A 13,360-nucleotide genomic window follows, 5' to 3' on the forward strand; every position below is an offset into this window, starting at 1 on the left:
CCACTCACTGGCTGAGCGAGGCGCGGGTGCAGCACCGAGGTTTGCAATCCCGTTGCCGGTCCCGGTCCGGTACGGGCGCAACACTGAGGGTTGCGATCCGTTGCCGGACACGAAAAAAGACAAAAAGGAAAAAAAAAAAAAAAGATATAACTGTTAAGTAAAATGACACTTCTTGAGTAGTTATGATGTTAAACTATATTATATAAAATCAGTACGCATAAAGTCCTTTAATAATATCAGTTAAAATGGTAGAAGAAAATACCAGAAACATGTAATATAAAAGTAGTCTAGAACCACTCAGCTTAAAAAGCCTAAAATCTCTAAATATTATTCCTCACTAAAAGAAACCAGCCTCCTTAGAAAAATGGCTGATCCCAGGGCTAGGACAGCGACAGTGTAAGATGAGTCCTAGGCTATCTTGTGCCAAAAAGTAATACAGTGCTCAAAAAATAATGGGAACATGTCAAAGGACACAGGAACCAGTTTGAAAGGGCTCCCCACTGGCCAAATCCTAGATAATTTGGGCATCAAAATGAATAATGACAGTAATAGATTATAATCAATTTAATAAAATAAGAATCCATTGAGTCCATATTGAGGATGGATGGACGGATGGATGGATAGACTGAGAGATAAATATACAGATAGACAGGAAAGACAGCGAAAGCTTTTCCTTAGAATGCCAACTAATAAATGTAGACACGATAACATAATTGAGTTAGAAAATCAACATGTGGCAACCTTCAAAGTAATAATGAATTCATGCAAAAATCATTAATATATTTTAAAACAACTGGCTAAAATTTGCTAGGGAACAGAATAGTTTTGCAATCTCTAAGTGTCTTCCCACAGATTACTTACTAATTCACAAAGGGGTACCAATGTAATTTTATAGAGAAGAAACCTTGCAAACATTGCCATTCAAATAATCAAAGTTAACATTGCCAATGAGAAAAAATATGTGATACTATTTATATGAAATCCTAAAAATGGTGAAACTAAGCTAAAGCAACTGAAAAATCAGTGATTACCTGGGATCAGGGGTGGGTGATGCCAGGACTGACAGCAAAGGAGCATGAGAAAACGTTTTGGAGTAAGGGAAATGCTACACAACTTGTTTGTGGTCATGGTTACAAAGACTAATAAAATTCTCCAAAGCTCATCAAACTATATATTTAATATTAGGGCATATTATTGCATGTAAGTCATACTTAAATGAAGTTAATTTTTAAAAAATGGGTGAGATAATTTCATGCAACAGTAATTACTAAAACAACAACAACAAACATTTATATTCCCACTATCTGGCTTTGTCAAATATTAAAATTTTACCATAGTTAGTATACCAATATGTCACATATATGTTTAACAGCACCATATTATCCATGGGTATCTGAGGCTCTATTTATATTTCTTCAATCTTTTTTTTCCTTGATTCTTCATATTGGATAATTTTTATCAGTCTATCTTCAAGTGCACAACTCTTTCTTCTGCTATCACCAATCTGATGCTGACCCCACTGAGTAAATTTTTCATTTCAGTTAATGTACTTTTTATTCTAGAATTTCCATCTGATTCTTTTTTATAGTTACTAGTTCTCTTTTACAATTCCCTATCTGTTCACTCATTAAGACATATTTGTTTAATTCTTTGAAAATATTTTCTTTTAGTTCTTTGAACAGATTTATACTAATTAATTTGAAAGACTTTGTTAAATCCAATATCTGGGCCCACTTATAGTTGCTTTCTACTGACTGAATATGAACCACACTTTTCTTGAATATGGGTCACACATTTCCATTTCTTTCCACATCTAGTGATTGTTGGCTTAAAATTGAATAGTGTGGGTAAAATGGTATAGTGACTCTGGATACTGTTATGTTCTTCTGAGGATTATTGGGTTTTCCTTCTAATAGGCAGTTAACTTGCCTAGACTCAAACTACAGACTCTTATCTCTCTCACAGTATGAAGCAGCTCATCTTTCTGCTTGGCTGTTCCTTCAGCTGCCAGCTATTGCTTTTCAGCCTCGCCCTTTTGGGATCTCTTCTGCACCTATGTAGTTCAGTGGCCAGCCAAAGATTTGGGAGGAGTTTGTACTCAGACTTTTGGGCTCACCTTTCTGCAGGTCTCCTTCTTCTGGGATTTCCCCATAAACTTCTACCTGTTCTATCAGCTCCAAGCTCTGTCATCCAATAGTTCAAGCCAATAAAACTTAAACTTTCTGGGGCCGGCCCGGTGGCGCACTCGGTAGAGTGCGGCGCTTGGGAGCGTGGCGGCTCTCCTGCCGAGGGTTTGTATCCCATATAGAGACCGGTCCGCTCACTGGTTGAGCGCGGTGCGGGCGCAACACCAAGGGTTGCGATCCCGTTACCGGTCATGAAAAAAGACAAAAAGAAAAAACTTAAACTTTCTGGGGCCGGCCCGGTGGCGCACTCGGTAGAGTGCGGCGCTTGGGAGCGTGGCGGCTCTCCTGCCGAGGGTTTGTATCCCATATAGAGACCGGTCCGCTCACTGGTTGAGCGCGGTGCGGGCGCAACACCAAGGGTTGCGATCCCGTTACCGGTCATGAAAAAAGACAAAAAGAAAAAACTTAAACTTTCTGCCATTATAGCTATACATAGGTCACAGAAGGCACTCAGTGTAAAAAGCAACAAACACAAATCTCAGCCCCTCTCACATTTCTGCCTTTTTATCCCCCCCAATTCACTCAGGTCGTCCCTGTACATGTAGACTTTAGTGGTTAGCCAAAGATCTGAGCAGATCTCATACTCAGATTTTGAGTCTCACCTGTTCTGCATTTTTAGAATTTCCTCCCTAAATTTCTAGCTCCTCTGCCAGCTCTGAGGTCTTCTGCCAGCTCAAGCTAATACGATTCTGGGTTTTCTGGCACATGAGATCCAGAGATTGGGGAACTCCCTCAGGCAAAAACACCACAAACTTTGTAATTCTTACCCTTTGTAGTTTTGGTCTTTTAAGTGTAAGCTCTAGTTTTTACCTGTTTTTGATCACTTTCCATTGCCTTCAAACGGTTTGTCTAGATTTTGTAATTGTTAATCTCTGGGAGGGTTTACACAACCACTTCATTCTGCCATTAACTGGAATCAGAAACCACATTATATATTCATATATGCTTGAAACATTTTATAATAATAAAACACAATACACTAAAATATACACACATATTAATACCTTCCTGAATGCACAGAGGTAATGCATATTCTTATCTTGATTGTGGTGATAGTTTCACAGGTACATACCGTATACCAAAACTCACCGAATTGTAGACTTTAAATTTGTGCAGTTTATTGTATGGCAATTATACCTCAATAAAGCTGCAAAAAAGGAAGGGGAAGCTTGGGCCGGCCCGGTGGCGCACTGCTATAGTGTGCCGCTTGGGAAGCGCGGCGGCGCTCCCGCCGAGGGTTCGGATCCCACATACAGACCGGTTCCCGCTCACTGGCTGAGCGAGGCGCGGGAGCAACGCCGAGGGTTGTGATCCCGTTGCTGGTCCCGGTCCGGTACGGGGGTGACACTGAGGGTTGCGATCCGTTGCCGGACACAGAAAAAGACAAAAAGGAAAAAAAAAACAAGGAAGGGGAAGCTTGGGCCGGCCCGGTGGCGCACTGCTATAGTGTGCCGCTGGGGAAGCGCGGCGGCGCTCCCGCCGAGGGTTCGGATCCCACATACAGACCGGTTCCCGCTCACTGGCTGAGCGAGGCGCGGGAGCAACGCCGAGGGTTGTGATCCCGTTGCTGGTCCCGGTCCGGTACGGGGGTGACACTGAGGGTTGCGATCCGTTGCCGGACACAGAAAAAGACAAAAAGGAAAAAAAAAAAAAGGAAGGGGAAGCTAAAAATATCCTCAATTGAAACAATTTTAGATTAAACATAAGTAGTGCTACTCCACAAAGCTATGGCTAGGGATTGATATTTAAAACTTAAGAACAATACTTTCAAATGAAGAACTAACAGAAATATGCAATCTCATTTGTATTTAACAATCAGGTGATAAAACAAGAACATGCAAAATTTAGAATTATGCCAAATTTGGGAAATAATGCCCAGATTGTAACTATATCTAAATTATGCCATAGTTATTAATATCATTATCTGGGCTTTAATTTTTCTTTATCTCAGAAGTTTTCCAATCTGAATTGAAAGTCTAACTTAAAATTATTAGGGGAAGAGGTTTTGTCAACTTCTTGATATCCATCCACTGCAATGTAAGCTCAGTGAAGGCAGGAACATTTTCTGTTTTGTTTTTTACTAGTTCCCTAGAACACAGAGCAATGGTTGGCATATAGTAAGGGCTCAAATAATATTTTTGAATTAATGAATCATAAAGGGTAGAGTGTTATCAAATAATTTTAAAGAACCAAAAGTTCTCAGAAGAATTTTGACACAACAGAAATTGGTTTTGCTTAGAGTCGAAAGGTGTTAATTGTGCTAAGGTGATTTGCTCCTGGGAAATAGTTTTACAGGCTTATTTTAAAAAAATATATATATTGTCTTTAGCACAGTGGACATCATTTTCAGCTCTTTTATACTTAGCATTCAGAAGCAGAAAATTTTAGACCTCAGATAATAGGACTTAAACTCAATAGTTTATAGAATCACTATCCTTGGTTTATTTTCTAATTATATAGTACTGCTATATATCTACAATAATATCTGCTATGACTTTATACATACTGTTGAAAAGATAAAAATCCAGGAAAAATTATTCAAGTTAATCATCATACCTTTAGAAATAAATTTTGACTCAAGAGGGCAAGATAAAGTTGATTTGGATTCATTATTATTTAATTCCCTTGCTAAAATAGGAAACCTATTTTACTGAAATCTGTTTATCTGTGAACATTTAATCTTTAGATTATAGAATAACAAGCTTTAAAGACAACTGACCTTCAACAGATTGAGTAGGCTGATTCTGACATCTTATGTTTTAGGTTCTCTCTCTTTATAGTTACCAAAGGCCTTCCTTGCAAACATATAAGCTCATTTATCCTGATTCTCCTGCAGATAATCATAAAAATGAGAAAAAATCCTTTATGGAACAAAAAGATTAAAGTAATCATAGATTGGCCTTCTAAAGCTATAATGATTTTTACTCTTACAAGTCAAAATAAATACTACATAAAAAGAGTGATTTTTTTGCACATAAATGAAAAAGCCAACTTTCAAATAGTGTTTTTTTAAGTTAAGGAAAAATTACATTCATTCATCCTTCTCCCTGGAACCAGGGAGTACAGTTAAGAATCTGTTAACAGCAGTCCCAATTAGAGACAATAGGCAACTAAATTAAAGGTAGTGGCAGGTGGGGAATAAGAGAAAGGGAAGAGAAATTTCACAGATGGAACTGATAGTCTAGACAGTAACTGGATAGGACGATTGGTAATGTTAATAAACTGACAAGACATATAGAAAAAAGAGCATGGTTGGAATAATGAAAAATAATGAGTTTAGTTTTGAATGTAATGAGTGGTGTCCATTAGACAATTGAAAATTCAGTTCTAGAAATCAGGAAAGAGATTGGAGATACAGATCTGAGAGTCAGCAAAATGCAAGCAGTAGTGGAGTACATGAAATTACTGAGAGAGAACATGTAGAACAAGATCCTAAACTACAAGAAAATCTCAAATTAAGAGGATGAGCAAAGAAAAAGAAACCAAAAAAGTAGACTAAGAAGAAGCAATGAAAGAGGTGGGAGAAGGAGAGAGGGGGGTCTCAAAGCCAAGGGCTCTAAAAATTTCAAGTAGAGAATAGTCAGTGCAGAATTTAGAGAAGGTGAGGCTAGTAAGAAGTCCTTAACCTACAGCTGCTTTAACAGCCTATAGAGTATCAGAATTAGAATACAATTGACAGGGCCGGCCCAGTGGTGCACTGGATAGTGCGCCGCTTGGGAAGCGCGGCGGCGCTCCCGTCCGAGGGTTCGGATCCCACATACAGACCGGCTCCCCGCTCACTGGCTGAGTGAGGCGCGGGTGCAACACCGAGGCTTGCAATCCCGTTGCCGGTCCCCGGTCCGGTACAGGGGCAACACTGAGGGTTGCGATCCGTTGCCGGACACGGAAAAAAGACAAAAGACAAAAAAAAAAAAAAAAAAAAGAATACAACTGACAGGCCGGCCCGGTGGCGCACTACTACAGTGCTCCCGCCGAGGGTTCGGATCCCACATACAGACCGGTTCCCGCTCACTGGCTGAGCGAGGTGCAGGCGCAACACCGAGGGTTGCGATCCCGTTGCCGGACATGAAAAAAGACAAAAAGGAAAAAAAAAAAAGAATACAACTGACAATGATTCTTCAGCATTCTGTAAGAATGGTAGTACTCTGCTTAACAAACTTGAGATCAAGTTCTCTAAGCAATTAAAACACCATAAACTAGAAGAATATACCATGTAATCATAGCTTGATGCCACAAGTTACTACTTTTTCATCTACTAATTTGTTTACATTCTCCTCTGTCAGGTCCAGAGAGAATTTTGAGTCACTGCTCCTTGTCTTTAATTTCAGCTAATCCATCAGCCAATTCTGTTGGATCTCTCTGAAAATTAGTTCTGGACCCCAACTACCTATCACTACATCTACCACCACCACCACCCTGATCCAAACCAATATGATCTCTAGCCTATATTACTGCAACAGACTCCCAACTGGTCTCCCTGCTTCAGTCCTTGACTCCCTACACCCATGTCTTAACCAAATAGCCAAAATAATCTGTTAATAAATATCAGATCATATCACTCCTTTGTTCAAAATCTTCCAACAGCTTCTCATCTTACAAAATAGCCAAAGTCCTTACAATGTCCACAGGGCCCTATATAATCTGGCCCCTAGCTAGTTCTCTGACCTCATCCCCTATGTTTTCCACCTCCCTCACTTGCTCCCAGCCCCATTGGACTCCATGCTGTTCATCTAACACCGTGGTTCTCAAACTTTAATGCTGTGTCAGAATCATCGAGAAAGCCTGTTAAAATACAGATTGCTGAGCCACACTACCACGTCTGATTCAGTAGCTTTGGAGTGGGGCCGAAAATTTGCATTACTAACAAGTTGCTGATGCTGCTGATGAGAAGACCACACTTTGAGAACCACTGACCCAAATATACACAACAGTCCTGCCTCTGGCTCCTTGCATTGACTGGGACATTCCTACCTCAGATAGCCTCAAAGTCTTACTTTCTTATTTCCTTTAGTTTATGACTGAAATATCTTATTATCAAGGACACAATTCTTGACCTATGGAAGATAGCAACTCCATCCCTACCTCCCCAAAGAAAGGCCCAGTTAGATCAACCCACAGTGGAGACCACAGCTGATAAGCTCCTCCAGTGTGCTGAGCTTCTAATCAGCTTTGCAGTTCCCCTTTATTAAATATGAAAAGACAAATACATATAACTGGACATTTGAGGTAAATATCTAGTACAAAATAGATACTACAACAAGTAAACTAAAGTTAACAAAAAGACTAAATTCACCTTTAATGGTAATATGTGATCAATTTAAACATCGAATTTCATTTGCAGCATATTCTTTTTTAACCACATTCCTTATAGCATGGCCTATTTCAAAACAGACTGACATGTTCAATGTATTATTTGAATATAAACAAATGCTAGATAATGCTCAACAACATTGCTTTTAGAAATATTCCTTTGAGGTAAGCTAGCCAAAATTTCACTTTTCCTGGCAAAGTTATCAAGTTACTTAAATGCTTGTATGCTTAGCTATATTTATCAGAACAAAGTTCATTTTCCAACAAATGAAACTAAAGCTACCTCTAACTATGGCCACCTAATAACTTCTTGCTCCCTCAAATATTGCCACTTTTGTTTTTTAAAACCTGTTATTTATTCTCTTCCCCTGTCAAAAAGCCTCTTGGACTGAGTTGTACCTAGGTGATCTACCAGTTCTTTTAACACAAGGCAAGTGGGAAAAGATGGCAGATGGAAACATGCATATAATTTCACTAATTCTAAAAACTTTAGTATGATTAACATAAAAGTTTTTGTTTTTCTTCTTAAAGATCATATTTGACCCATATTCCAGTTGAATACCAAATGGTCAAGGGTTAAAATCAACAGTTGGCTAACACCAAATGTCACCATTATATAATAAATTACTGGGATATAAGAATAAGTATGAAATTTCATTAAATTTTAAACATTTTATTACAATTTCATTATTAGATTTTTTAGGAGCAATTTCTTAGCACTGAGAGCTGCTGGACTGATACCTCAGTTACTATACTTCATATTTGTAATACTATATAGATGCTCACTTTCAAATGAAGTCATTAGAGAATTAATATTATTTTTTGGCTAGCTTTGCTAGTCTCAGTCATTTGCTGAGAATGATGGTGTCACCAAATTATTAGGCTTTCTTTCCTGTCATGATAATTGATAAGATAAAATATTTATCTCCTATTCATTTTGTAGGTTTGAAGATTTGGTTGATACTGATGATGGAATTCCACTGAAAGAATTCCATAAACTGAAGCTTTGTGCACTGTTTGATGATGACAATTTCTAAATATTTTCAGATGAGTCTAAGATTGTTGCCTGAGCTTATATATATATATATATATATTTTTGTCCTTTTTGAGACTGGCCACACCGCGCTCAGCCAGTGAGCGCTGTGAGCGCACCGGTCATCCCTATACAGGATCCGAACCTGTGGCGGGAGCACTGCTGCGCTCCCAGCGCCGCACCCTCCCGAGTGCGCCACGGGCTCGGCCCAATATATATTTTTTATTTTAATAATTTTAAATGCACTTGCTACGTCCCATAATCACCTGAGAAAAATCTGTCCTTAAATCTTGGATCTAAAAGTAATAATGCAGCAAGTAACTGACTTTCAAGATACTAAAAAGAGAAACACATTTCCATTAAAAAGTCAGCTTTTATTGCATCCATGCCAATTTCAGTATCTTCTTCAAGAGTAGACTGATAGGATTTGTATAGCAGATATCATATAAGAAATAACTTGTGTGTGTCAAGATACATCCGTTTGGTTACTTCAGAAGTTTCCAGTAAAAGAACTGCTCTCTCTGCAAGTAAACACTGGTTATTAGTAAGAACTGTTATGCTGATATTGTTATTTACAGAATACAATGGTAAGACTCTTGTCCAAGCAAGAGTCTTTGTAATATGTAACTTCTATCTTGTTTCAATATCTTGTAGAAGTACTTCACAAGGTAGTTTCAAAATCTCTTCCATGTTATGTAATTTTCCTTAGTCCAAAAGAAGTTCTCACTCTTGGAATCTAGAACCAATAGCACTCTAAATCTAAGTCAGAGGGGCCCCAGCTCTGAGACCCACTGCTTAGAGGGCCTCACTTTGGCCTTCTTTTAGCTATGCCCTACTCCACAGGGTGAGGAGTGCATAGGGCCAAGGGTTGTGCCTACTTGAAGCCTGTGTCTCATCCCCTTCTAGGTCATGCTCCAGATACCTGGGATCATAAAAGTTCCCTGCTCAAATGGCCTGCAGCCCAATGCCAGGGCCTCTTCTTCAAGTCAATGTTCCTGAAGGAAGACCACCAGGTACATGCCTAACCCAAAGAGTGTCAAGGGGTGGCTATTTGTTGGGGGTATAGATGGATCTTAGACATGGGTCCTGAGGTCTATGTGAGGTCTTTCAAAGTGCAGTATATAGAGCCAAGGGTGAGAAAGGAAGCAGGGCAGGCCTCAGGCCAGTGGCTGGGTCTCTCAGCAATACCATATTCTAAAACAGAACCCAAATCTAAGAATTCTAAATTTGATCTTGTATTTCCAGATCTTCATAAAAATATATTTGTTGAGGGAGAGAGAATTTTTTTTTAAAGTGTGTTAGTTTGTCATATAATTTTAAACTATGTAGACATATGTTATGTGGTCCTCCATTTATATTTCTGCCCTAAGCCCAACTGCTAAAGTAGACCTAGGAGCTGGCTGGTTAGCTCAGTTGGTTAGAATGCAGAATAAAAGTCTTGAGTTGAGATCCCTGTACGGGCCAGCCACCAAAAAATAAATAAAGTAGACCTGTCAAGAATGCTTATAAGTATTTGACATTATTACAATGATTAAATACAATAGCAACCTGGAATGGTCTTTCTTACACATCACCTCCTCAGAGAAGTCTTCCCTACCTATGTAATAAAAATAGGCCTCATGAATCACCCTTCATCACATTACCCTGTTTTATTTTCTTCACTGCCCTTACTGATAACTAAAATTATTTATATAAATTCCAACACAGCAGAGACTTTGCCTGCCTTGTTATTCATTTAAGACTAAGGGATTCTTATTTAATGATTTACATATAATCTGTAACTGTCATTATTTATTTTGTGGCTCAAATTGTTCCAGATCTGGCTAGTATATTACTCTGTATCCTTTTGTCATGTCCCCATCCCCCCCACCCCACTTTTTTAAAGCACTTCTTTACTTTCTGGCACCATAGGTACCATAAGACGTTCCAGGTTCATCCTCTACTTTTCTGCTCCAGCTCCTGGAGCTTCTAGTATTCACCAGTCCCTTTAATATTCAATAATAATTACCATGATTCCATGCTAGATTATAGGCTAGACTAAAGTGAATTTATCAAAGTAATTCTACTCTGTGAGGTTTGGCTCCACCTAAGTGTCTGGCTGATATCCCTAGACATTCTCTATAACTCACCAACTAACTATAGGTAAAAGCAGCAGGATTATATTTGTAAGTAATATGTTTCTGAAATAACAAATATTAAAAATTTTAAAATATTAAGTACCAAAAAGATTGTGCATTTGTACTAAGATCAAGACATTAGTAGATCATTCTTACAAAGTAGAGGAGGCTATTAGGTTTTTTTTTACTGTGTACTAAGATCAAGACATTAGCAGATCATTCTTACAAAGTAGATGAGGAGACTATTAGGGTTTTTTTACTGCTGTTATTTATTGGTTTTATAAACTCTGACAATTATCCTATGCAGGTAAAAGGGAATGTTCTGGAATGTGACTTATTCCACTATGTACTACTCTGTGTCCTCAGGAAAGTTATTCAACTGTTCTAAGCCTCAGTTCCTCCTCTGTAAAGCAGGAATAATAATGATTATTTCATAGGGTTGTTGTAAAAACTGTAAAGCAGTTAGCACAGTGCCTGGCATATTATGAAAGCTCATTAATAACAGATATTTCATTATTGCCCTGTGCAGAGTATGGCTATATGACCTTTTATATACTCATACAAGGAAAGAGCTTAAAAAGTTTTTAGGCACATGAAACATTTCCCCTTAAATGAGCAAACCAATAATATTAACAAAACATTATTTAATGCATTTCCTTTCCAAGCATCTGCTTTACTCATTATACATTATGATCCATCTAACCATGTAAAAGTACAGATGCAGGTAGAGAAATATTAATAGTGGTTATGTCTAGGTAGAAAATTAGAGATAGTTTTAGATTTTCTTCTTTATACTTTTTTTTTCCTTTTCTTCAGTTTTTACAGCAAGCATACATTACTTTTACAATCACAAAAAGTTTAAATACCAATCAACCAACCATTGCACCATAAAGAATCTCAGTATCTGACTTACCCCATGTCTTAATCACTGATGATAATTGCCAAAATGTCCCAGCATCAAAAGAGGCAAGTATACTACTACTTTCCGGGAAAAGGAGGACAGTAATTAATTCTTAGATTCGACAACCCTGAGAACTTTCAGGGTATGCTATCAGGCATAACTAGTTAGCATAGCCCTGAGGTCCAGAAACTTATCAAATAGAGAAAAAAATATTCTTCTGATATAGATTCTCCTTAATAGAGAGAAACAGTATAGGTAATATACATACTTTGAGGTAGGTAAAAACTTACTGCAGTGGACAATCTGGATGCCAATGTCATCTCCAAGTTCCCTTTGAGACCAAGAAGTGCAGGAACTAAAATGAAAACTTCTGTTACTTTTTTGAACACTTCCCAGTGCTGTAAAAAATAAAATAAAATTTTCTGACACTCTTCATAAAAAACTTTAGAACAAAGACATTTCTAAAAATCTCAGCCTTTTCCCCAACTTTGTATCTACATTTTGAACAACTACACAGGTCATTTAATCAGGTCATTTAGCTTAACACCATCCTCCTGAGCACTGAAGCTTTGAGTTACTTTAGAAGATTCAGAGTTGACAGTGATAGCTGATACAATCACTACATGCCATTGTACATCTAGCTTGCTACAAAACCCCAATACTCTTAAGTTTTACTTTATTTCTTTATGAAGGCAAGAGTTAGTAAAGCTAATGGTTAAGAACTCAAACTCTGGATTTGGATCTTGGTTCCAACACTAATTATAACAACCCCATGGAAAAATTACAGTATTACTATTATTTAATTTCACAGGTGAACAAATAACGATTCAGAGAGGTTAAATGATTTTCCCGAGGTCAAAAGATGGAAACTAGAGTTGACCTCAGGAGTTCTGAGTAGTCCCATGTTCTGGTCCCCATTTTAGGGTGTGAGGCAGAGAGGTTGCAGAACAAAGGATCATAAATAGAGCATTAAATTGGAAATAAGCTTTGTGCATGTAGGCATGCATTTGTCATAACCTGGCTGCATGATTTTGGATGAGTCACATATCTTTCTGATCTCAATTTCTTCATCCATGAAATTAAGAGAATATTTGCCTTGTCTAGCCCTCAAGAGAAATACCATGATAATGAAAATAACTTATTAAAGTGCTTTCCACACTGGAAAGGCCATATGAATACTATAATAACGCAAAGTGATATTTTACAAATGCTATTTAGAGGTGATTGTACCAGTAAGAGACTTTGTGGACCAGGCATATTAACTTTACACCAAAAGGTATCAGGAACACAGGTCTTGTCACTAAAGCCAAGACATGCGAAAAAAATAAAATTTAAATTCGTCACAAAAAATAAAAGAAGAATTCAATTTGTTCCCAAAGTTTCCCTAGAGTCTGTTCCAAATAAGTGTAGAACTGAAGCCTCAAGAGAGTTTAGGAAATGTTATCAGATCAGTCTTTCCTAAAATCCTGGTTCAAAAAATTCACAAGAGAAATCTCTCCAGGGTTCAAGACAATTAAGGATGGGCCTTAAAAAGCACTGACTGTCCATAGCACCTCAGATTTCTAATCTTAAAAACTAACAAGCAAACAATTTTGTCCATGTTTTATGAGAAGAATTCTGATGTGCTAGTGGAATAGATATCCTTCAGAGATAATGATGATGGCAATCAAGATGATGATGATGATGACGATGAGTAACAACAGATAATAATAATAAATATTAACAATATCTAACATTCACTAATTGCTTGTTATGCTCCAGGCACTGTTCTTTTTTTTTTTTTTTTTTTTTTTTTTTTTTTTTTTTTTTTTTT

The 13,360-nt window shown here is 37.7% G+C and overlaps 1 protein-coding gene across 1 annotated transcript in view; it reads right to left on the minus strand.

The window, feature by feature from the left end:
- SLC41A2 (solute carrier family 41 (magnesium transporter), member 2) overlaps positions 1-13,360 on the minus strand; it is a 126,773-nt gene that overhangs the window by 85,335 nt on the left and 28,078 nt on the right. Inside the window, exon 2 of the mRNA XM_008569168.1 lies at positions 11,838-11,945. Coding sequence (XP_008567390.1) covers positions 11,838-11,945 — 108 coding nt within the window. The remainder of the gene's footprint in view (positions 1-11,837; positions 11,946-13,360) is intronic.

The sequence above is a fragment of the Galeopterus variegatus genome, unplaced genomic scaffold, assembly GCF_000696425.1.
Source record: "Galeopterus variegatus unplaced genomic scaffold, G_variegatus-3.0.2 Scaffold472, whole genome shotgun sequence".
NCBI classification, from domain to species: Eukaryota; Metazoa; Chordata; class Mammalia; order Dermoptera; family Cynocephalidae; genus Galeopterus; species Galeopterus variegatus.